General features: G+C 41.1%; 2 protein-coding genes across 5 annotated transcripts in view; both read right to left on the bottom strand.

Annotated features, from left to right (window-relative positions):
• Positions 1-1,326: 1,326 nt before the first annotated feature.
• The window catches only part of IGSF5 (immunoglobulin superfamily member 5), a 49,792-nt gene continuing 27,344 nt past the window's right edge, over positions 1,327-23,774 (bottom strand). For all 4 annotated transcript variants that reach the window (XM_084843761.1, XM_084843760.1, XM_084843762.1 and 1 more), the window contains 3 exons: positions 17,985-18,097; positions 14,759-14,835; positions 1,327-2,654 (listed from right to left, as the gene is read on the bottom strand). In XM_084843761.1, coding sequence (XP_084699887.1) covers positions 2,559-2,654; positions 14,759-14,835; positions 17,985-18,097 — 286 coding nt within the window. In that variant the 3' untranslated portion in view covers positions 1,327-2,558. The remainder of the gene's footprint in view (positions 2,655-14,758; positions 14,836-17,984; positions 18,098-23,774) is intronic.
• On the bottom strand, positions 7,442-13,650 carry LOC146349908 (uncharacterized). Its single transcript, XM_084841919.1, has 3 exons — positions 13,647-13,650; positions 12,143-12,216; positions 7,442-10,393 (listed from the first exon to the last, which is right to left on the bottom strand). The coding sequence occupies exons 1-3, from the start codon at positions 13,648-13,650 to the stop codon at positions 9,893-9,895; spliced, it is 579 nt and encodes a 192-aa protein (XP_084698045.1). The 3' UTR covers positions 7,442-9,892.

Here is a 23,774-nt window from a genome sequence, read left to right as displayed (position 1 = left end):
GTCTGGCAGGGTGAGGTAGTAAGGATCTAGAAAACTAGGACAAAGTGCACTTGAATATTTCCTGCAAAAAGCCTCTATTGAATGGACAAGGGAGTGTCCACAGTAGAATGGGACCTCTTGAAATCATTAATGCCCAACCTCCCTCCAGTTTCTAATCTCGTCAGAGTAACACTGTATCACCTATCAACTGGCTATGAAGAGACCTGAAATTCTGTCCTTTACAAGAAGTACAGTACTTCAAATGCCACGGAAAGCCTAGACCTTCTCTCTTTTTTTTGTTAAGCCCCAGAAATCACCTCTCCAGAAATCACCCTACTCTTTTGTGAGTCTTTGTAATCAAAGGCTATTACCGTCTCAGAGCCCCTGAGCGCCATGAGTCTCCCCTGAGTCCTCCACAACCTTCTTGAGTCTTCCCATAGTCCTTCAAGTGTAACCTTCATTAGTTGTGCTGACAGACACTCTGCCTATGTTTTTTGAGCTCCTGGCTAGGTGCTTGTTCTTGCACCACTGAATCCCTAAATCCATGAGATCCCAGAAAAGTCTCCAATGGAGGGAGACCTTTTTCTTTTTTAAATCCTGCGCAGGTGGGAGCTCAGGAAGTAAATTGGTATGGGGAATGTTTAATCTTCCCCTCCTGGTGCACACTGCTCCTGATCTGACTTGGGGCTATATCCAGTTATTCTGAAGTAAAGAAAAAGATAAGGCTCAGCTACCAGTTACACAATTAACATAACGTGTAATTTGACCTACAGTAGTAGCAGACTCCTGTGGGAAGCAATAGATGCAGGCAGGTGGGAGAGGAAAGAAAGATGTGAGGGACTGGATCATCCACATAATTTGTCAAATTATCCAAAAGAATACAAGCAAAGGATTGTATACAAGTTAAACGAGGACTTCTAAAGAAATGTACATTGTTTTATAAAACAACTTGAAACCTGATCCTATTCTGAATTAGGCATAAGATTTTAATGTACTGGCCAGGTTCCAGGGAGTAATCTTCATCAACACAAGGGCAGTTTCCTAAATATAAAGTAGCAATTTGCACTAGACCCTTTCCCAGATCTGTAGCCATGTTCACCTATTGCAGCAAAAACAACAGAGAATCTTGTAGCACCTTAAAAGTCTAACATTTATTATGGCCTACGTTTTCTTGGACTAGAGTCCACGTCATCAGATGCAAGTGATGCATCTTGTGAAGTGGACTCTAGTCCACAAAAGCTTATGTCACAATAAATTTGTTAGTCTTTTAAAGGTGCCATAAGACTTGTTGTTTAAAATGTTTTCCACTCTCTTGTAAATATGAAGGAAGACACACAAACTCAGGCAGAAGTTGTATATGTTTTATTTGGGTAGTGTGATGAGAATGTAGAGTCCATTGTGGGATGGGCAATCATTGATATCTTATGCAAAGACTTCAGCAGTCACTGTACAACAGAAAACAGTGGTTGTCAGAAATCGCTTTTATGCATCATAAATACAGCTTTTTTGAAGACCACTGATTTCAATGAGTCTTACTTGAAACTATTTTTTTGATGAACCGTCAAGCAAGAGGAAGACAGTGAGCAAACATCAAGTAAATAATCAAATGGAATTAAATAGACTTATCCCTCACATCGGTGGTTTATGGTATCTTGGGATACCTGAGTTGCTGGCACATTATCAGTTAGATCTGAAATATTAAAAGCAAGCATTTTAGTTGGCAAGTATCTTAGATCTATACAATGCAGATTCTGCTTTAGAACAATCCATGATTTCATAACCCTTTTACCTGTCTACTACTCCAATTATTTTTCTTTTGTGTATTTCCCTGGATGTGCTTTGACCTTGTTGCCATATTACAACTATCCACTGTACGCAAACCAGAAATAAACTATTGCATGTTGAAGTAACAAATATTTTTCCCCGTGTCATACATGCTTATATTTTTAAAAAATTACTATCTGGTCTCATGTTCCAATGTAAATGAATCAAAATTTATCTTTGGAGATAAATAAACAGAAATCTTCAATTGGACTGACTATGGGTTGGATCCAGGATCTGCCTTCCATTGATGTAAGGGCTCTGCTCATGGAAGGTGCCTCTGCCTGATTTTGGGGGATTCCCCCCTCCACCTCACCCTACATTCAGCAAGGTCCCTTGAGTAGCATTGTCAGTTGGCTGGAGGGGCTGCCATAGGGAGGAAGGGGTGGGGAGGTCTGCTTCTGCCAGCCCAGTTGCATGCATCTGAATCCAACCCAAAGAGTTTAATGATACACAAGTTTTCATATTTCATAGAATTCTTTCTCATGCAAAATGAATATTAAACGGAAAAAAGTGTCCACTCTGTGGTTATTCTAAGTTGCGACTTTTCTGTTGGAAAAGACAGCAGGCGATGGCTTCTTAACTAAATTACCCCAGGGAATTATATTTGCCGGTTCTCACATAAAGCAATGGAAAATGTCACTCTTGTAAAAGTGCTGAATCTTTGGGGTGATGAACCAAAATAGCAAAGACATGACAAGAAACAGTGCTCTGGAAGAAGTGGTACTCAAAGAACGGAGACCATAGAGAGACTTTTCCTATACATGTGTCACATTTCTTATTTTTCTTGGATTGACTGGGTAAGCAGGAGTTCTTGAGGGAGGTACTCCTTCATGACGTCCATGATAAGCGACCTATAAATAATATAGATAAGACTATTCAATAAACATTATATTCATCATAAGTATGTCTGTTAAAAAAAATCCGAAGGCTTGATCCAGCCAAAATTAGTAATAACATGCTGCAATCTTTATTTATTTATTTATTTATTTATTTCATTTCTATACCGCCCAATAGCCGAAGCTCTCTGGGCGGTTCACAAAAACTAAAACCAAACAACACACAATAAAACAATTTAAAATATATAGAACATTAAAACCACAATATAACAATACAACCACAATAAAACCTAGCAGCAGTACAGGAGTTTAAAATACAGATTTAAAACAGCAAAGATAAAAATTTAGAAAGCTAAAATGCCTGGGAAAATAAAAAGGTCTTCACCTGGCGCCGAAAGGAGTACAATGTAGGCGCCAGGCGAACCTCACTAGGGAGCTCATTCCAGAGCCGGGGTGCCACAACAGAAAAAGCCCTCCTCAATCTTAAACACACTTACTAACTAGACCAGAGGACTACAGCTCCAATAGCCTGCTAGTTGGCTGTGGGTTTATGGGAAGTGTAGTCCAACACAGCTGGAGGGCACCACGTTGAGGAAGGCTGAAGTACACAAGTAAATCCCATTAAGTCAGAGGGACTTACTTCCAAGTAAACTTGCTCAGGACTGTGCTGTAAGTCCCATTGGAACCAACAGAAAAGATCCTTTGCATGTCCTGTGCATGTCTATTCAGAAGGAAGTCCCACTGAGTTTCATGGTAAGGGTGTATAACATTGCAGCCTTAGTGACCAAATGTATTCATTTTACATATATGACAATTGAAAGTGCTGAGAATTGCCTTTCTTTAACTGATTTATTTGCCATATGAGATAAGTGCTATATATTCAAAAAGAGGCATTTTGTATGGGAATAAATCATTATCTCATGCCAAATTGTTCAAAAAGTAGGTGTTCCATGATTAAATAATAAGGGGCTCAAATCAGTGAGTGGTGAATCACATACAGAAACCTAGGCCTCATTCTCATTTTATTGCTGCAGAAAAATCACTGAATAAAACATTTCAGTTTTGTTCCAATGGAAATTAAATTCAGTACTGGGAAAATGACCAAAACGCACAGTTGGAAATTTAGCAAGAACAGGATTTTTTGTCTTCCTGATCTGACACTATTTCTGCATCATTATATTTCCTTTGTGTAAACTGTATTCACCAGCTTATAATGGCTTTGACCATTATATATTAATATATAATATTAATATATATTTATTTAATATATTTATACCCCATATGATGAAGACTTATATATGTCTTTAAACACATAAGAATAGCTCATTCTTATCTATTATGTACGTTACTAGTCTCTAAAGAGTACATAGCAAATCTGCAGTCTCTTGGTATTCCACATTTATTTAATATCTTAATTAAAGACACACACACACACTCACACACACACACACACACACACAATTTACAGGCCACACACACAATTTACAGGCCACAAAGCGAGGTGTTAGAAAACAAATGTGCTCAATATTGTTCTAGCATACAGCTGCCAACACCTCAGAAAAGCCACTTTCCGAAACTATTGGTTTGGTTTCAGATCACAATCACTTATTTATTCTACAATCTGGTAAATCATATTGGGAATCTTGGAATTCACAGCTTCCATACTAGCATATGGAAAGTAACTGGGTAGGTTCTTTGGGGGGCAATTTACAGACCATTTCTACTTGCATAGGTGAACAATAGCTGAACCTATTTCCTTCATAAAAGGAATCAAGTTTCTGAATCAAACTTTATCTTGATGCTTTGGAATTTTAATCAAGACGTTGGGCCCATCATATGGGCTGTTTCTGAACTCTTCGCTATGCTTGATAGGACTAAGTCTCCTTATGTCCTCTTAAGGTTTTATCAGAATATTTCAAGATGATTTGGCCAGGTTGTAATCAAATAATGTTCCTAAACTTGTTCTGATTCAAGCCCCACCTTAACCCAAAAGAGGGGACCTATTTTTGATTTCCTTCCTCCTCTTTTCCTGTTATTTCCTTCCCCCTTTCCCATCCTTTCCCCTTTTCTTCTTTTTGTATGCCTCTCTTTTTAAACGAGGTTGGCAGAAGTATGCCTCTTCTGCCAACCTAGCAGTTCGAAAGCAAGAAATTGCAAGTAGATAAATAGGTACCGCCTCAGCGGGAAAGGTAACAGCGTTCCGTGCACCTCGGTGTTCAGTCATGCCGGCCACATGACCACGGAAGCGTCTTCGGACAGCGCTGGCTCTTCGGCTTAGAAACGGGGATGAGCACCGCACCCTAGAGTCGGACACGACTGGTTGGGGACACCTTTACCTTTACCTTATTAAACGAATATTTAAACTACATACAAAAAATAAAAACTTGGTAGGCCAATAATGCAAGCCAACTTAGATTAGGATGCAACCAAGGAGAGGGGCCCAACGTATTACCTGAGGTCCAATGTTCTAACCATCTATAACCTTTTTCACAAATACAGACCAGAAATCAGGGTGCTAGCCAGAGCTGGATCATGCCTTTGAACACTGCAAACTATAAAAATTAAAGTATATTCTCATGACTGAAATCCTAGTGAACAAGAAGGATCAGAGATGGTTTTCAACACGTGAGGCTTATAAACTATCCCAGATAATTTTGCATTCCAGAAAACTGAGCCTTCCACATTTGCTCCTGTATTTTGAGGTTACGATCTCTGAAATGCAAGATTAACATGACACAACAGTTTACCATACCTTCCTCATAGGGGGAAATGCTGTATGTTAACAAGTGGTAGTAGTCCTTCCTGAAACAACAGGACACTGTACTACATAAGGAGGGGCATGGTCCCTTCTGCCTAACAGGAAGCTAAAGTATAGCTAGCTCGGTGCTGGGCCAAGAACAGGGAACCTGTGGCCTGCCAACTGTTGATGGACTACAGCTCCCATCATCCCTGACCATTGGCCATACTGGCTAGGGCTGATGGGAGTTGGAGTCCAATAACATCTAGAGGGCCACAGGTTCCTCAACTCTGTGCTGGACCATCATTCTGAAACATGCCACAATACCCTTTACTATGTAAAAACAGCTCACCAAAAGTGCCAAACTCAATAGCTTCATTCATCAATTTGTATTTAACAATGTAGCAAGAGAGAACTTGACCAAATACTAATACTGGGTTGGCCAATAAACCAGACACCCAAATATATATTTTAATCTCCAACATCACAAAAGAAAGTTGCAGGCTGTAGAAGAAGCTAAGGATGAAACTATATCTGTAGCAGCTCATGTCAAAGCTAACTGCTAGGCCTACAACGGAGCTTTAGATACCGATCTTCAGATGGTGAGATTTTAGCTATTGTGAACATCCCATAATTCCTCTTATGACATCAACGAGAGGCATGATATCTGCACATCTGTTATTAGTCACAGAGTTCTGAACTTTTAATTTGCCAGATGGGAGCTCCTCAGATGCTAGTGCTCCAGCAGTGTGAGGCAAAGCAGAGATCCTGTTACCCATCTCAAATAAAAATAAGCCAGGAACATAGCAGGATAAGGGTTTGTGTGCTTATTGTATGTGTTATCTTCACTAACAGCCAATGCTGCTGTTGAGCTAAGCTATAAGGACAGATATGAGGAAGTGATATCCAAAGAGTGACATGGGATCTCCTGGTGAGATATGGGGCCCTGTTGGTGTATTGTTATGTAGTAGCAGTGAGCTCAGGAGACAATGTGATATAGGAGTGTAACCAGTAGGCAGCCCTGAAGGCACAACTCAGTCGTATGGGTTGGCATAAACCATACAGGCATAAGCAGATACTTGGTAATGCTACAGATTAAGCATGCTTCCATTAACATATGGAGCAAAGTTGGCCATTCTCTTCATTACATCCTTTTGTGCAAGTTTCTACACCTCTTTTGTGACAGTTCCATAAGGATGCTGCATGAAAATGCAGAAAAGGATTACAGCTGCATAAATGCCCCACACCATCCTGCCCTGCTGCACAATGCAATTAATGACAACGGGTTGGATCCAGATTTATGTGCATGTACCTGGGCTGGCAAAAGCAAATCTCCCTGCATTCCTCCCCGTGGCAGCCCTTCCAGCCCCCTGAAAATACTATACAGCTGGTCAGGGGGCCCTGCTAAATGGAATGAACTGTGTGATGGTGGTAGGTGGATTTCCTAAAACTGGACAGAGGCACCTTTCATGAGTGGAGCACTTCCATCCCACAGAAGGCAGATCCTGGGTCCAACCCACCAGCCACATTGGCAATGGGGCTGAGGTTTGTTCTCAGTTTGCCAGGGGATGAGCAAGTGATTTATTTTTAAAACATGCGTATGCGCGCATGCGCACTCATGATCATGATCCTTCCCACAGGGCAAATGGTGATAGATGGCCCTGTTTCAGGGGTGGGGGAGCAGGAGTCCAAATAATAATTCAGATTTACATTTACAGGCCACTTTTCTACCAAATGGTAGACTTCGAGATTTGCTTGCCTGCATACCTCTCCCTTCTGCCTTGCCACAGGGCAAATAGTGGTATATGGCTGTGACAGAGGTTCCACCTCTCTCCCAGCCCCCTCCTCAGAAACTGAGAACCAAACTCCTCAGGAACACCTGCTTTCATTTTGGGACTGCTGTACTCCCTGTCCCACAAGCTTCAGCCTTTTTATCCTCTCAGGGTTCCAGAGAAACTCAATATACTCAATTGGTTCTCTCAACCCACTACAGGAGAAGTAATCAGGAAACAGATAGAATAAAGGTAGCATAAAATCAACACAAGGGGATTTGAGTTTTCACAAACAAGTAAAAATTTATTTAACACAAGAAGAGTTATATGTTATTATTACTCATTAATACTTAGTCCTAACTTCCACACCTACTCTACCGCTTCTAAAATCCTACACACAAACCCCACTAACTAGATGTTGTTTCCACAGTCCCTAACGCCCTATCTGACTTCTAACTGTCAGCTCATCCTTTATATAACCTTAGAATCCTCACACACACTCAGGCCCCTCCCACCTTTCACTCACTCTCTGGCGTACTATTAGCCCTATCTTACCTGGGTTAAATTTAACAGTATAAAAAACATACATAACAAAACAGGCAGATGTTACTACTCCCTCCCACCCCCCATTACAAACCAAAGAACTTGACACACACACACACACACACACACACCAATTCATTTTGGAGGTTTAAATAGGAAAGGTGGTAAAGGAATCCTTTCAATAAAACTGCCCATCAGTTGAACTCACCATTTCACCTGTAAAAAAGAAAAAAAAAACACCCCACAACAATCACAACCCCACCATCAATCAACCCCATCCTTCCCCCCACTCAGGAAAAGAAAAGTATTGCTCTGAATACTCAGTTCAAAAGAACAATACTTAGTTCTTCATTGATTGAAGATCCTTACTTGATTGCAGAACAGAAACTCTCTCTCCTGGACAGTCCATCAGCAACCACATTCTCCTGACCAGCCACATGCTGGATCTCTGCTTGATATTCTTGAAGTTTCTGCAACCAGTGCAGCAACAATTTGTTGTAGTTCTTTATTGGCTGTTTTTCGGATTTTGTTTCTTGGCCACCTTTTTCATTTATGGATTTGCTGCTGCTTGTAGACTTGGATTTCTTCTTCGCCTCTTTCTTCTTCTTCGCCAGCTTCTCTAGGCCACTCTGCACTTTAAGCTTCCTCTCTTTTGTTCTTTTATGTCAGTATCCCCAGCTGTTGGTTTCTGGCTCTTGGCTGGCTTCTCTTTCATAATAACGTATAACTCTTCTTCTGTTAAATACATTTTTATTTGTTTTTAAAATCCAAATTCCCACGTGTTGTTTGATTTTATGCTGCCTTTATTATATCTATTTCCTAGCTACTTCTCCTGAAGTGGGTTGAGAGAACCAATGGAGCATATTGAGGTTCTCTGGAACCCAGAGAGGGTAAAAGGGCTGAAGCTTGTGTGACAGTGGGTACAGCAGTCCCAAAGTGAAAGCAGGTGTTCCTGGGGGGTTTGATTCTCAGTTTCAGAGGTGGAGGCTGGGGAAAAGGTGGAAACTTGGGCGGGAACACCACAATGGCCCTGTGGCGAAGCGGACAGCCTCACTGGAGCAGTCTCTGAGGTGGTATTTGCCTGTGTGCCTGCCTCCCTCTCTTTTTTGGGATCCTGCCCACAGAGCCATTGGTGGTAATGGCCCTGTGGGGCCAGTGGGGGGAGAGGGCAGTCCAGCTGGAGCAGCCGAGGTGATATGCGTCTGCTTGTATCCCTCTCTTGTTTTAACAACAACAACAACAGTAATAGAAGAAGAAGAAGAAGAAGAAGAAGAAGAAGAAGAAGAAGAAGAAGAAGAAGAAGAAGAAGAAGAAGAAGAAGAAGTTGAAGAAGTTGTCTAGACGCTGCTCATCATTCCTGGCTCCTTCATCACTAATCATGAGAGAGGGGCAAATAAATGACATCTCGGCTTTATAGAATGTATACAGAATGTTATGGTTGCTGTTGCTAGGCTGTCTTAAGACTCTAGAAAGAACAGGCTGATGGAATTCAATAGAAAGCTTTCCCCTAATTTCAGTGGGTTTTGGAAATGTCATGTTCTACCTCCCATGGTGAATATGTGGTGAACATTTTAATAAGCTAGCACAAATTTCGTTGTTAAAAATGTGATTCTTTTTCATTAAAAAAGTCAGAAGAAACATAACATTATCATGATTCATGTAAATTAGATCATTTATCAAAGGAGAGAATAAAGAATCAAATCTCATGTGTTCATGAGAAAAGAATAAGTAGCTCACATACTATCTTATACAATGGGCCAGTTTGCATGACGCAACAGACCACCATGAGTTATTTAACCTACGGTTAAGCTGTGGTGTGTGGGGGAGTGCGTGCGGCCATCATTTTGTATATCCAACCCTCGCTTGGAGGTTGTCGTGTCATGCATGGGTTATGCTAGGGTTAAACAGAGCATGGGCTATACTGGAGTTGTTTAACCTGAGCATAGCCCATGCTTGCTGGGTTCCCACAATACAACAACCCCCAAACGATGAGAAAGTGGTGTCCATGGGTGCCGCGGCTCATTGTGGATTAAATAACCCCTGACAAGCTGTGCCATGTCATGTGAACCAGTTCAATTAGGGATTGTTGGCCAAAATATCTTGTGGAAACTTCACATTTTCTAGGTTTCTGCACAGTCCATTGGGAGTGCTTGCTCCTGGTGACTGTATTATTATTATTTGTATTATTATTATTATTTCCTTTATGGAGGAGGCTGAACTCTGAGTACCCTTGTCTTGGGGCTGGAATAAAATGGTTTTCTCTGGAATGCTTGCAGCCTCTCTTGTTGTGGCTGGGCCCCAATTTGTTGATGGTGACTCTTCTTTGATTGCATTCTGGGATACATATGCTGCGTTCTGTTTTGATGGGTGGGGAGTCGAGGATCTTGAGTCTTTGGTTGCTCGGGTTGGTGAGTTAGCCTCTTAGTGTACGCACGCTGACCACTGGATTGCCACCTTTGAGGATACACCTTCCTGGTGTAGTGATGTTTGCCATCAGATTGCTGAATGTGGGAGTGCCGCTTTGACCTATGTAGCTGCTGAAGAGCTCTGGATCTGCGAGTCCTGAAGGAGGCAGTCCTGAATAGGACCGTCCTGGATTGCTGTGCTGTGCCTTTTTGTGAACGTTGATTAAAGTTATACAAGGACAGGATAGGGGAGATACGTTGAAGAGACTGTGATGAACTAGAAAATTTTGATGAGATCTGTGCAAGAAAAGGAAGCAAAGCATGATAAGTGTGCAGGCTGCATTATCAGGAGTAGATACCCAATACTTCTTGGCTACATGATCAAATAACTTGTATTCACAAGTGGATGAGTATTAAGGCCAAAGTAATAAGAAACTTCCCTATGGTCTTGGGAACTCAGAACTTTTTTTAGGCTACCACTAAAATACAATATTATATACTGAAGCTTTCTGCATATGATTTTGATGGCTTCACTTTGGTTATATCATGCTGTTTTGAGGAGTAATTACTCGCCATACTAAAAGACATTAATTTTTCATAGAGAAAAATGCTGGCACTTTCATTCACATGGTAATCACATTCAGTGGGTATGTCATTTCCAGTTATTCTAGCCTGCCCATAGATATGTATAATACTGATATGAAATTCTGTGTTCAAATTAAATCTACTTTCTGAAGCCTCCAGAGAATCTCTGTGTCTTTATAATGGCTTCTTAGAGCATAAGCGGGGCTGAGATAGTTGAATTCTTTATTCCATTCTCCAGGGATGGTAAGGTAGATACATCAGCCTTTATTTCTATTGCTTTTTTCATAAATATGATATGGTATCTTCAGCACTTCTTCTGTCTCATCTTGGAAGGAGAAGCATTGTGGTGGGTAGACAGAGTGATTAATTCTTAATCCCAGAATCTTTCAGGGAAAACTAGACCCCAGATCGCTTTTTCCTACTCTTCTATTCAAACAACATTAACCCAGTGTTATAGTCTTCTTCACTCCAGTGTTTTCCAGGAGTTTGGAGACTTCTACCTCTCTCATATCACTTTTTAACTCCAGAAGAACAGAACAAAACAAAACAGCCATTGGTCAGGAAAACCAAGTAAAAACAGGTCTGCCTGTGAATAATTTCTTATTTAGTCCCATGACTTAACACTATGTTGCTCATTTATATATTTTCTTGAAGATGTTCCATTCATTCTTAACAAGTGGGATGGACCCACAAGAAAATGGTGCAGTGTTGAATGTTCCTGTTCAGTGTTCCAGCCATGCCTTCTTCCAGGAGACTCCACCTTCCATTTTCCATTTTTTTCTCTCCCAACAAAGAGTCAAATCTGTTGCTCCCTTTTGCACTAACCCCTGTCCAGGGGAAGAAAGTCCTGTTGGAGGGGACTAGATAGACTCTAGCAAGTGGGCTTGCAGAGGCAAGTACCAGCAGTCCCCCTAATGATGAGGTGAGCTCCCTTCCCCTGGAATGTCTCAGCAGATTGGGGGCTCAGATCAACTGACCAATATATGCCAGAGGGTCAGGACACCCCATAGGGCTGCATTTGTTGATGATGATAGTGATGATTGAACATATATTATACTTTTGTTAATAATGATGATGATGATGTAATGTCTATAAAATGTGCCCAAAAAAGAAAAAGAAGCAATCATTGGATTTTGATATGGAAAAAAAAATACAATTTGAATTCTTGCTTTTTTCGTGATGTAATATACCCAGTGTCATCACTATGAGGAAAACCATCCTACAAGCTGTACTGATGAGATTGGAGTCAGATTAAATTTAAGATCATAAAGACACTCACAAGGAAATACTAAGTTCTGAAAACTCTTTATACTTGTTGATGAACTACAGCATTGCCAAATAGCACTTCATAGTAATCTACACCATCCTTCTGTAAAAGCACCTGACCTTACAGACTACGTCATTATGAAATCCATCTACCTCACTCTTCGTGATGCTTTATTGTTCCTGCAATTGCCTGACTCTCTCAATCAAGTGATAGCCCACAGTTAAGGTGACTTTGATCTGTTCTTTCAAAACACCAATTGTTCTCAGCTCTAAATCAAACAGACCAAAAAGGCATACATTCTAAGAACAAGCATGATAAAGAAAACTAATGTCTGTATTACCCTAAGAGGGAGAATAACATCAGAAGATTGCCCTGCTCAGAGACCAAAGGAGAAAAATGGGGTTTAAATTTCTAGGATCTTATAGTTCAAGGGGTTTGTCCCCAAACTTGTCACTACCTGCCATGAGAAAATATACACAAATATGGAATTTCTTTCAGGTACCTCTGAAAGTAAGCAAAACTACCTCTAGGTAGGGATGTATGAGAATGCACGCATACCCTGTTCGAAGCCTTGAGCACGAGTTCACATCTGTCAAAAATGTTTGCAAATTGCCAGACATGTGCTTGCGTTCGATCTGTGTAACTTGCCCAGTTCAATTTTGCGCAAATTTCCCACTGCAGACTGAAACCTCACTTTAGTTTATGGAGAAAAATTGTGCAAATTAGGACATTTGCGAAAATTTGTGGAAATTTCACATTCAATTGCTCCTCGGTTTGCACAATTTTCCTGTTTACACAGAGCAACCAGCGATCGCAAACCTGAACAGGAATCAGGCATGAGACAAGCGGTAAGATGACTTTTCAAGAATCCTAGCGATCTCAAACATCGCTCATTTGCCCATCTCTACCTCCAGGTACCTCAAAAGGCTGAAATCCCAGGAACAAGGAACTGAATGTTGAATAACATATATGTACGTTCAGCCCTATGATTTGTGCTCACATTGGCACTGAATGTGGCAGAAGCTAAAAGGTCTTAGAAAGCTGGTTCAAACATAAAACTGAAAGCCAACTATGATATACAGCAAAAACTTGGAGAATTACAGAATAGAGTCATAAGCTTGGTATGATCCCAACACAAAACCCGAGGAAATACAATAGTGTGCCATTTCTGCTCCCAATTGCCAACACACTAGCCTTAACTTTGCACAGTGACCTTACGAACTGAACCTACTGCCAGTCCAATAAATAATTAGTTAGCCAGACACCACATCAAAGCTGACAAATAAATGAACAAAGAGCATAATTTAAAACTGTACTATCTTATGTTGTATTGCACTTGTGGCAGAAGCCTGTGAGAAGCATATGCATGTTGTATTGCACTTGTGGCAGAAGCCTGTGAGAAGCATATGCATGAAGGAAAAGGCAGGGAGGACAGAGGAAAAGGAGAGAGACAGGTGAAGAGAGTGAGAGAGACAGGAGAGACCCGAGAGAGTATGTGGCAGCAGAAGCCACTGTGGCTGCCTTCTGTCCTCTACCATCACCACCAAGGAGTGAGCAGGGGGCTCTTTCATAACACTGCCTGTTCACACAGAAGCTCCACTTATACACACAGACTCTCTCTCTCTCTCTCTCCTTTGAGGGGCTGAGAAGTCACACACATGAGACCTCAGTGTGATTGGATATGGGCACCCAACTCACCCATTCTCTGATGTATGCTGTAGTGGGGAGGAGTGCCAAATCATTTGTCCACTATGCGATGGCCAATGCCATCAACAAAGTATGACCTGGGACAGAGATGGGTGAGAAGGTAGGAGGCAAAAGAAAGGCAAATGATAGAGGTACCATGCATTGCAGAATTAGGAAGGAGAAAGTCTTCCCGTGGTCCACTGGTTGGGATACAAGCAGGTGCACTGGTTGGACTTTACCAGCAAAAGTGTTGGCCACAGGCCTGCAGTTTCATATAAATTGTTCTTTCACAAAGAATTAACTCTGTGGATTCCATTCAAGTATGCATACCTTCTTTTCATGTCTCCCAATTTCTCATGGCTCCTAGACAGATGTTTTGCTGCTTTGCATAACTGTGTTCACTGCTTTTCGCATACATCACAGCACACAGCTGATCTATCAGTGTAACAAACTGTTTGGACCACACTAGATGTTACACAGCAGAGACGCCTAACAGTCTCTCAACATTTTTTTTTTTTTAATGAAGAGCAGCTGACGAAGGCTGAATATGTGATTGCAGGAAGGACAGAGAAAGAGGAGGGTCTTAACCCTTTCTCTGCAGGCTGTTTTCCCAGTGAAAATCACCAAGCTGTATATTTTTTCCTGCCTGTATATCATTTTTCAGTATTGGATGGAAAAGTAAGTTGGAGAGAAAAACAACCTCTGGGGAAATGGTTAAACCATTTGCCTGCCATTTTGCCAATTAAATCTTTGGATTTTCCCAGCTGCTTATCATTTTTGTAAATGCCAGTCAACTGTTACATGCATCTGGCTTTTAAGGTAAGCCAAATGAAGTCTTAAACATAATGGCTGCCTCACCAAAATCCCAGAATGTGTGGAATTTTAGACCAAGCAGACAAGAAGATACCATTTTATTATTTTGCAGTTATGAATCATTGTATCCAAATTTTGCATGTAAATTATATATTTTAGAAATGCTGTTTTGCTATGCCCAAAACATGAAAAGCACACTCTGCTAAAATGCATGATTGCATATATTTTTCAGACTTTTTAGAAAACATGATTTAAATCTATTACATGTTTATGAAATATGTCACAATCTCAACAAGACTTGTTTCAATTACCTCTGATGGAGGGCTCACTTTTAAATCTTGTTTTGGACCATAAATGCTAGAGTTAACTGGAAAGAAAGTGGGATCTCCTGCAATACAGAATACAATATACACAGGATAATTGTTATTGACTGTTTGAAATGGCAAGAATTATAAATCATTTCAGAATACAAAAAATGTAGGTATTATTAGAAGTCCTTTTTGTGTAAAGAGAACAGAGAGCTTTTCACGTCATGGAATAATCAGCTTGTCTAAGTTTAGTTGATGCTTTGTTAAAATTCTTCTAAGAAGCTGAGGAAGTTTGCAGAGACTTCTCCATGCAAATATTCCAATACACCTCTCTGCAAATTCACTCCAGGTTAAAACATTTATAAATGGTTCAGTTAACAGCAGGGATGTCAGCTTGTTCTGCACTGAAGAACAATGTAATGAATCAACAAGCTACAGAGATTGTCTATTTTGAGCATACAATCATAACATACTTTTCAGGTTTGCTTTGTGGTTTCTAACTTTTAGGTCACACAAAGAGCTGGTGTACACATATACCCTGCAAATATGGTACATGTAGGATGAGACATAGGGTTGGATCCAGGATCTGCCTTTTGCAGATGGAAGAGCTCCTTCCATCCATGGAAGACTTCTTATCCAGCAGAGCATTTCTGCTGACAGAACAGGGGAGTAGACAGTTTTTCTGATGTCCCCTCCACCTGCAGTCCTCTGTCCTTCCTGAAAATCTGCTCTAGAGAGTTGGGGGACCCCCTGGAACAGAATGGGAGGTAGCTCTGGGGGCTACAGGGGGAGGAGGGAATGATGGCTTCCCCCTCCCACGGGCTAGAGCATCCTGAGTGGAACTCCACTCAAGGAATGTTCCCACTGGTGAGAGGGAATGATGGATCCAAGCCATAGAAATGAACAAACAGCTTGTACCCAGCCTCCAATGCACATAGAGCATAACATATAATTTGAGGCCTGCACATGTATGTCCAGGCCCTGATTGTGCAGTGCAGGTATCCACCCCATTTTCAGGATACTGGAACATGCATGTGGGCTTGTCATCACAGATTAGGGGGTTGGGGGCAGATATGAACTTGAAGCTTACTTTATTCAAGCTGGTTTTATTCTGGTTGTATTGTTATACTGTGGCTTTAATGTTTTATATATTTTATATTGTTTTATTGTGTGCTGTTTGGTTTTAATTTTTGTGAACCGCCCAGAGAGCTTCAGCTATTGGGCGGTATAGAAATGAAATGAATGAATGAATGAATAAATAAATAAATAAATAAATAAATACATTCTGTGCTTTTCCCTGCATAAAACTTTGATGCAGGGGCCACTTGTTAAGTAGCCTTGACTGATGTTCTTTTTCATTCAACCACTTTGGCTAGAAACATCCTTTCAAAAAGAAGGCTGAAGTGGTCAACTGTAACAGCTATGTAGCAATGTTAGGTTATCAGAACCACTGGGCTTTTTCTCTTCCCAGTGTGGGCAATGGCAACCGCTGAGGTGATTTTCTCGCATGAACCACACACACCCCGCTGCCACAGGGCAATTGAGATAGGAAAGGGACAGCCAAGAAATGGCTAGGAGGCAGCAATGGAGGCAGTAGTTATCTTGGCCCGCACCGTGCAAACACATGGTTACTAAATGACTAGCAGCCAGCCCTCATGACAGCAGCAGCCTGAACCTCACTCAAATGTTGCTAGCCAGTCAGCAGCCACACTATCTAAAAGATCCAATGGTGTTTGTGCACTAGCACTATTGACATTGTGCAGGCAGTAGGACTAAAGGATCACCTCCTCCCATATGTACCTGCCCAGACCCTAAGATCATCTTCAGCAGTCCTTCTCTGGGAGCCCCTGTCAAAGAATGTGAGGCAGGTGGTTACCAAGAAGAGGGCCCTTTTTGCTGTGGCACCCCGGTTATGGAATGAGCTTCCTAGAAAGGCTCGCCTGATGCCTATGTTGTACTTTTTTCGGCACCAGGTGAAGACCTTATTTTCCCAGGCATTTTACTCTTTTAGTTCTGTTGTTTTAAATCTGGTATTGTATTTTAAATCTCTGCACTGGTGCTAGGTTTTATTTTTGTTTTCCGTTTATACTGTATTTTTAAACTTTTAAATTTTATATTGTATTCTATGCTCTATTTTGTGGCTTTAATTGTTGTGAACTGCCCAGAGAGCTCCAGCTATTGGGCAGTACAGAAATGTAATAAATAAGTAAGTAAGTAAGTAAGTAAGTAAGTTTATGCTAGTGTAGTGTCAATACAGCTAGTGCAAGGACACCACTCGAACCTTCCCATGGTCTATGCTGTCACCTCTTCACCATTTCTGGTAAGGGCAAGCCACTCTGTCCTCCCTCAGTTGCCCTGCAGTTCCTGCCAGTGAATGATCTCACTGGCTGCCACTGAGTACAGGCAATATTTTCAATGAGATAGGGGAGTAAAGTGAGTAGTAAAAATAGTTGACCCTTCAGGAAGGCAAGTGAGGCAGAGTGGGACAACTGTGCCCAGCTCTCTTGCCATAGGATTAGGTGCTGCTATGATTCAATCAACTTTGCCTGTTTCAACATGAAGCATGGAATAAATTCAGGATGCTTGGACTACGCTACACACACACCACAGTGCCTTATCATATATGCATGCTACATGGACTTTGGCTGCCCACTATTGTTTTTAAAAATCCAGTCAGAAAGTGCATTAAAGAAAAACAGATAAATAAAAAACATGCACACACACAAAGTAAACTTCAGTTTATTTAAACAGCACTACTTCCATATATGTCTGCTTAGGATTGCTACATTAATTGACATTCATGGCTACCATCCACAAACTCCTTAATCCAAATAATTTCTTAGGTTTGAGTCTTTAGACTTCAATATACCACACTAATACTTATCCTTGGCATGTTACCAAAAAACAGGTTACTGGAAATGACCAGAAGCATGGGCCTAGGAAATGCATTTGTCTGCATGGAGAAAATGGGCACATACAAAAAATATGGGCTTACGTGTGGTAAATGCATGCCTAAAGATACCCTCAAATGAAACTTCTGGAGGAAGCTGTTCACAGCCTTTGGCTACTTACTGCCATATACTGCAAAAACAGTCCTCATCTCTTCACTCATTTTATTCTAATATTCAGTCTACTTTCTGATCATCAAAGTGCTCCAGGGTGGAATTTAAAGTATGCATGTGAAGCAATATATGCATATACATTACTTTTTAACACAAATTTTACATACCTGTCATTTCCTTGGCATGCCTTGTTTCCTCTGGACTATAGCCATAATTATCCTTTCCACTGTGACTCATTATCTCCACATTTCTGTCAGGGGGTTTCTTCTCTGAAACCTTTCTAGAAAATAAAAATTTGAACCCATGTTATTTGAGATCTCTTTGTGCAAGCAAAGAGTACTCCCTTTATTTTTTCAGCTTTATAGTAGACAGACAATTATAGCACACAGACGGCAGTATCCTATACTGATGCTGACTGTTTCCAGCAGCAGCAACTGCTTATGCAACAAGGATTTTGTGGTTCTAAAAGTAAGCCCAGAAATTAATGGAAATGCTCATTTCCTGATTGGAAATGAACTCTGCTCCCTTCTACAAGCTCTGCTGACCTGCCTCATTTTGGAAATGTGTGTTTCCACTCATTTCAGGATGTTTGTAGAACCACAAAATCCCCTTTGTACAAGTGGTTGCTCCTGTGGTGCATGGACACAATAGGATACCACTCAGATGTTGTTAAAACAACCAACACGACACTCACTGACTAACACCAATGATCTATAAGAGTTGAGGTCTCTTTTGAATAGCCAGTGAGTGAAAAGCATGACAGAGAAATTGCCCTGCCTCATTCACTGAATTTTACAGGGGGTCCAGACATCTTCGTCTTTCATTTGTAGCCCTCCTGTGTTTTCCCATTGCTTCTTCCATCTCTTTTCTTACCACAGACAATCCATTATGGAGGGAAGGACAGAATTGCTTCACAGTGTATTTTGACTGTAGCCGTAGGAGTTGTCTGTCTGGAAGCATTGCAAGTACTCATCCAGGTCTGTTTTACTAAACGGTCATTTCAGCTGGATCTCTTTCCTATCTATTTCACCTAAAGCTCTGACTTAAGTATCTTTCACTCTAGGTCCAACTTGTAAAAGGAATATATTAGTATCTTTTGGCAGGATTTACTTCCAGCACTCAAAGCTTTCAGTAAATAGTTACTAACTAGCTAAGGAACAGCCTGATCCAGAGCCCTTTTAAGCGGATGTATTAGGATTTAAGCGGCTTTACAGGCTCATTCTATAGCAAAAGCATCATCAGGTGCTTGGCAGGCAGACAAAAACCACCTAGCTCTGCTTTTTACCAGTGCAACTCCCATTCCTGAGTATTTACTGCATGGAAAGGCATGCTGCCCTTGCTTTAGCTACAATAAAAGAGTGGATGGAATAGGGAGCAGTCTGAAACCTGGTTCTTCTTCCCAATGCAAGACCCACTCCAGCACTGTTTTAGTGGAGGAGGTGAATGGCCAACCACAGGTGTTGTGCAAATGGACCTACTAATCTCCCTTCTTCAGGTGCCACGAGTGTCTAAGGCAAGATTGGTTAGTATTAGAGCAAGGGCTTCTTTCAGCGGGGGACCCCTATTTGTGGAATTCCCTACCAATGGAGAGTTGCCAGATCTGCACTACTGGCCCATTTAGAAGGACTCTAAAAATATTGTATGTTGATCTAAATGATCTCACAGGAACGCTTCCAACTCTGTGGTTCTATGGTTGTGAGGCTGGAGTCTGGACAATAGAAAGGCTGCTTAAAATGGTCAAATCCACCAAGCAAGTCTGGCTTTGTTAGGTAGAAGGCTGGCAAAAGCTTTGTTAGCTTTAACAAAGGCTAAGGAAATGGCCAGGAACTCGTTCAAGAAGGGGCATGTCTTGCTTCCTCCACATTCTTCTCCTCACTGTGGAGTTGAGATCATCAAGCTCTATGTCTATGAAGAGCTGGCAGGGTTTTTTTGGGTGGCGGGGCATGGGGGAGACATAGCCAGAGGGCTGAGTCTAAGCTCTGTAAGAGCATTTGGAGGGCTGGCTGTGTAGAAATCTGATGGGGAATCACTGAACTTTGGGGCCTCTGTTAGAGTTAAGGCTGTGAATATCCACTTTACGCTCAACTTGTGTATTTGTGAATAAATGCAAATATTGCAAAACCCCAACAACCTAATTCAATGGAAACAGACCTTAAGTAAATGCTGGAATCCCTGAAAACTCACTACTTGGAGAATTGGGGTACAAGTAACCATATTTTAATCTTGCCAGTTCTCTTTAGCTGTAGGCTGCTGGAATTTGGCTAAATAAAGGCTTTGCCTTTTATTTTGTGTTTAATAATTCAAAATTAATGTCTACTTGATTTTTAAAAAACATGGCCTTTAATTTTTAAAGGTGTATGCCACCTTGGGAACTTTTGTTGAAAGCCAGGGTACAAATCTGTGGAATGAATGAATGCTAGAGAAATGAACCAGGTTAGATGAAAGAAATTGACTTAATTTGTTTACAGTATTAATGCTAAGTCTTGGCCATTTTCTTGAACAACAAATGAGACATTTTAATGATGATGGACATTTTGCCATAAAATATGAGTTATTTGTATAAAATAGATCATAAACCTATGCCAGATCACTCTAGAACTCACTGAACATGTAAGACTAAACACAATATGATAGTCAGATAAACATTTGTACTGATTAACCATAAATCTGGGCTGCATTTCCTTCTTTCCTCTGACGGCAAAGGATAGTTTTCAATCCACCCTCCTCAAAGGTGAGTGCAAACAAAAGCCCTTGCAAACCTTTCATGATGACATCATTCTAAACATTTCAGTATTGATTAACAGGATCTTAATTAATACTGATGAAAGGTCTCTTGCATTTTTAAAGCTTTACAGCTTAATGCATTCTAACATAAAGACAATTAGCTGGGATCATTGTAAGAGGTTAAAGCTCATTTTCCTAAGTTGGAAGCAATTTATTACCCAGCATCTTCTTTCAAAAGGTTGCATTTGAATGATTCTTAGAAAAGCAGAGAATGACATCTAATTTGCCTGCTAGTCGGTCTCAATTACCTTGCGTCAACTTGTCTCAGTTTCAGTTTTGTTTGTGCACCACAGAAATTCTATACTCCAAGATCCTATGCAACTGGCACATCTACTGTCTGCAGCTAAGCTGAGCGAGCTATTCTGGTGCACAGTGACCTCCTGTGGTATATGTTGCAAGTACTAAATATCAGCGCTACTATAAGAAAGGCCTGATACAAATCAGACCTTTACTGAAGCCTGCACTGAAACGTCAGTTTGGACTCAGGCTGATACTATTTATACTCTGGCCTCATTTGCACGTAAAGCTAACTCATGATTTAGTATTATGTTCATGAGCCTCTGTGAGCCTGAATGAAGCACTCCCTCCTCCGCCCACACAGCTGAGAGGAGGAATAAACCATAATTCATTTTCACTTTCACTGACACCTGGCTTATCACTATGTCCAAACCATGTATCATGGTTTAAAATAAACTCTAGTCATTTGCTAAACAAGCCAACTTCAACCTGATGTGTTGAACGAACTAGAGTTTATTTTAAACCACAGTTCCTGATTTCCTGATTCATACTGTGACAGAGGAGCTCCAGATACACTGGCTCTCTGGCATGCGTAGTGTGCATTATGGACTTTTTTGGAATTATCCTGATACCTTGGCTCAAGAATTACTTTTGTTCTAGAAGGCAAGGCCTGGGAACTGCCAGGAATGATGCAGAAAAAGGAACCATAGATGTAACTGTTTCCTCCTTGATTACATTCATTCCCTATGTCGAGGGAAAACATGCAAATACCTGCCTGATTGCCATGCTATCACCCAGCTGACTAACCCATCTTTGAACTGGCCAATCAAAAGCCCAGGTGGGAAAAATGGTCCAAGCCTGTAGTATCCTCACCTTCCAGTCAGATCAAGCTCTAGTTGTGCACCCTTAACAACACCATTTGTTTTGAAGATTGGACTGTGCTACTCTGTACAGGAAAAATAATCAAGAGGCAGGAAACCTCCCTGTGCCTTCTATTCAATAGCAGAACCAAAGTAGGGGTCCCTTTGCTTTGACCCTTCTCAGGACTAATCTCTGAGGCAGGAAGCTCTTTGTTCCCTTTGTTGAGAACCCTACAACTGCCTTCAAGTTCTGGCAGTCGATATTATTTCTGCTTGAGCATCCCTCACATTGGTTTGTCTCTGCTCTGGGAATAAACCTAGGGCCTGATTGATTTTTAATATTCACGTACACAGAGAGAAGGCTTTGATCCTGGCAAAGTGCCCCACTAAGTCCAAGGCCAGATTCCAATCATAACGCAGCACAACCTGCCAGCTCTATGCAGCCATTCTGATGCCTGATAGGGGACTGCAACCTATGCATGAGTAGTCGGTTATGAGTCCAAAAGGGTGTGATTGGTCCCACGCGAAGTATAGAGCACTAGGAAATGGCTGGCAAAAAAGTTCTAAATTCCGGAATGTAATTGGAAACACCAAGGAAAGCTTAGCAAGGCTTTTCACGGACATCTGTTTTTAAATAAAACTGTGGTGGCTCCACAGGCCCAGTTCAGCCTATGTTCAGTCTCCCCATAATGGCTGCAAGTACCAGGAAATCAAGGGTTCAACTCTATTTGGATATATCCAATATCCGATTGTCTCTTGATAACTTGGTGCTCAAAACAGCATCTAAACAGCTTGAGGCTGTTGCCCGGTTTTTGTAATTTTGAACCAACCTAAGCAATCCAAGGGTAGTCTGTGTCCACAGCATTTTTCTAAATTTTGGAAGTGAAGCCTTTTGGGTCCCCTTTCTCCTGGAGTCAGGTAACCATAGCCAGACCTACTCTATTTCTTTTCCTTTTCTCCTAAATTTATCCATTTCTACTCCCATGGCCCACCATTTTCACCAGTACTCAAGCGTCTTCTTCATATGCCTTCCATTTCCCCTCTCCACCATTTCCATAGCACCACCTTCTGTTTCTTATTTGGTAAACACTAATTTCCCCAATCTTCATCTTTACTATCGCTTCTCTAGTTAGGTCCACTAGAACTGATATCCTGATCTATGTACTGGGGGTGGGTTTTAATACTGGGGGTATTAATCAAGCCATTTTTCCTTCTCTGCAACAAATATGCACATACATGTTTTGAAGAACAAAAACCTGTAAAATTAAAGTTCATGTTTTTGGACTTTGGATGAGTGTATGAGCTATTTTCCTTATTTGAGTAGTAGATGTTACCTATTAAGTAAGAGCACAGTGTGTAAGCCCACTGTGTGTGCAGCACACCTAAGGTTAAAAGGCCTCCTTAAGACCTGCTTCACCATTACAAATGTACACATCCAGGTTTGTGTATGGTTGTGAATGAGGAAGCACAGCAACAGTACATAATGACAAGCCAGGAATCGGAGAAAGTGAAACTGAATCATGATTTATTCCTCTTCTTGGCCACGTGGGAGGCAGGGAGGGAAGGCGGAGTGCTTATTTTTATTATTTATTTAAAATATTTCTTGGCCGCCTTTCAGGGCAGAAGCCCTCCCAAGGCAGCTCACAGCAACAAAATACATAAAAACAGTTAAAATATTAACAGTGATAAAAACATAAAAACAATAAGAACAACAATAAAAGCCAACAATAAAACCAACAACGATGTTAACAGCCGTAACAGCAACAATAGCAGTCATATCAATAGAAGGCCAGGGTAAAGCAATATGTTTTCAAGGCCTTCTTAAAAGTCTGCAGTGACGGAGTGCTTTATTCTGAGAATTTGCTAAAGCTTGCAGAGGCTCAGACATGTAATGCTAAATCATGGTTTAAAGCAAGGGCGGGCAACCTTTTTTCCATTATGGGAAAATTATCTTGTGGGTAATCTGTCGGGTGCCACATGGTGGTGGTGGGTGGGCTAAAGCCAGTGGTGGGCTGGGCCAGAGCCAAAATTGGGTGGGCCATGCATTTTCGCGTTCTGCAACCCCTTTTTTTCTTT

Source organism: Heloderma suspectum, chromosome 3 (assembly GCF_057233095.1).
Source record: "Heloderma suspectum isolate Gila_16-S chromosome 3, 16-S_ref, whole genome shotgun sequence".
Classification (NCBI taxonomy): Eukaryota; Metazoa; Chordata; class Lepidosauria; order Squamata; family Helodermatidae; genus Heloderma; species Heloderma suspectum.
This window is presented reverse-complemented; position numbering and strand designations above follow the sequence as displayed.

Excerpts from the sequence above, each read along its gene's own strand:
- LOC146349908 (XM_084841919.1), bottom strand. Across the intron at positions 10,394-12,142 it reads GCTATCACTTGATTGAGAGA|ATCTCATCAAAATTTTCTAG; the intron begins GTCAGGCAATTG and ends TTTCTTGCACAG.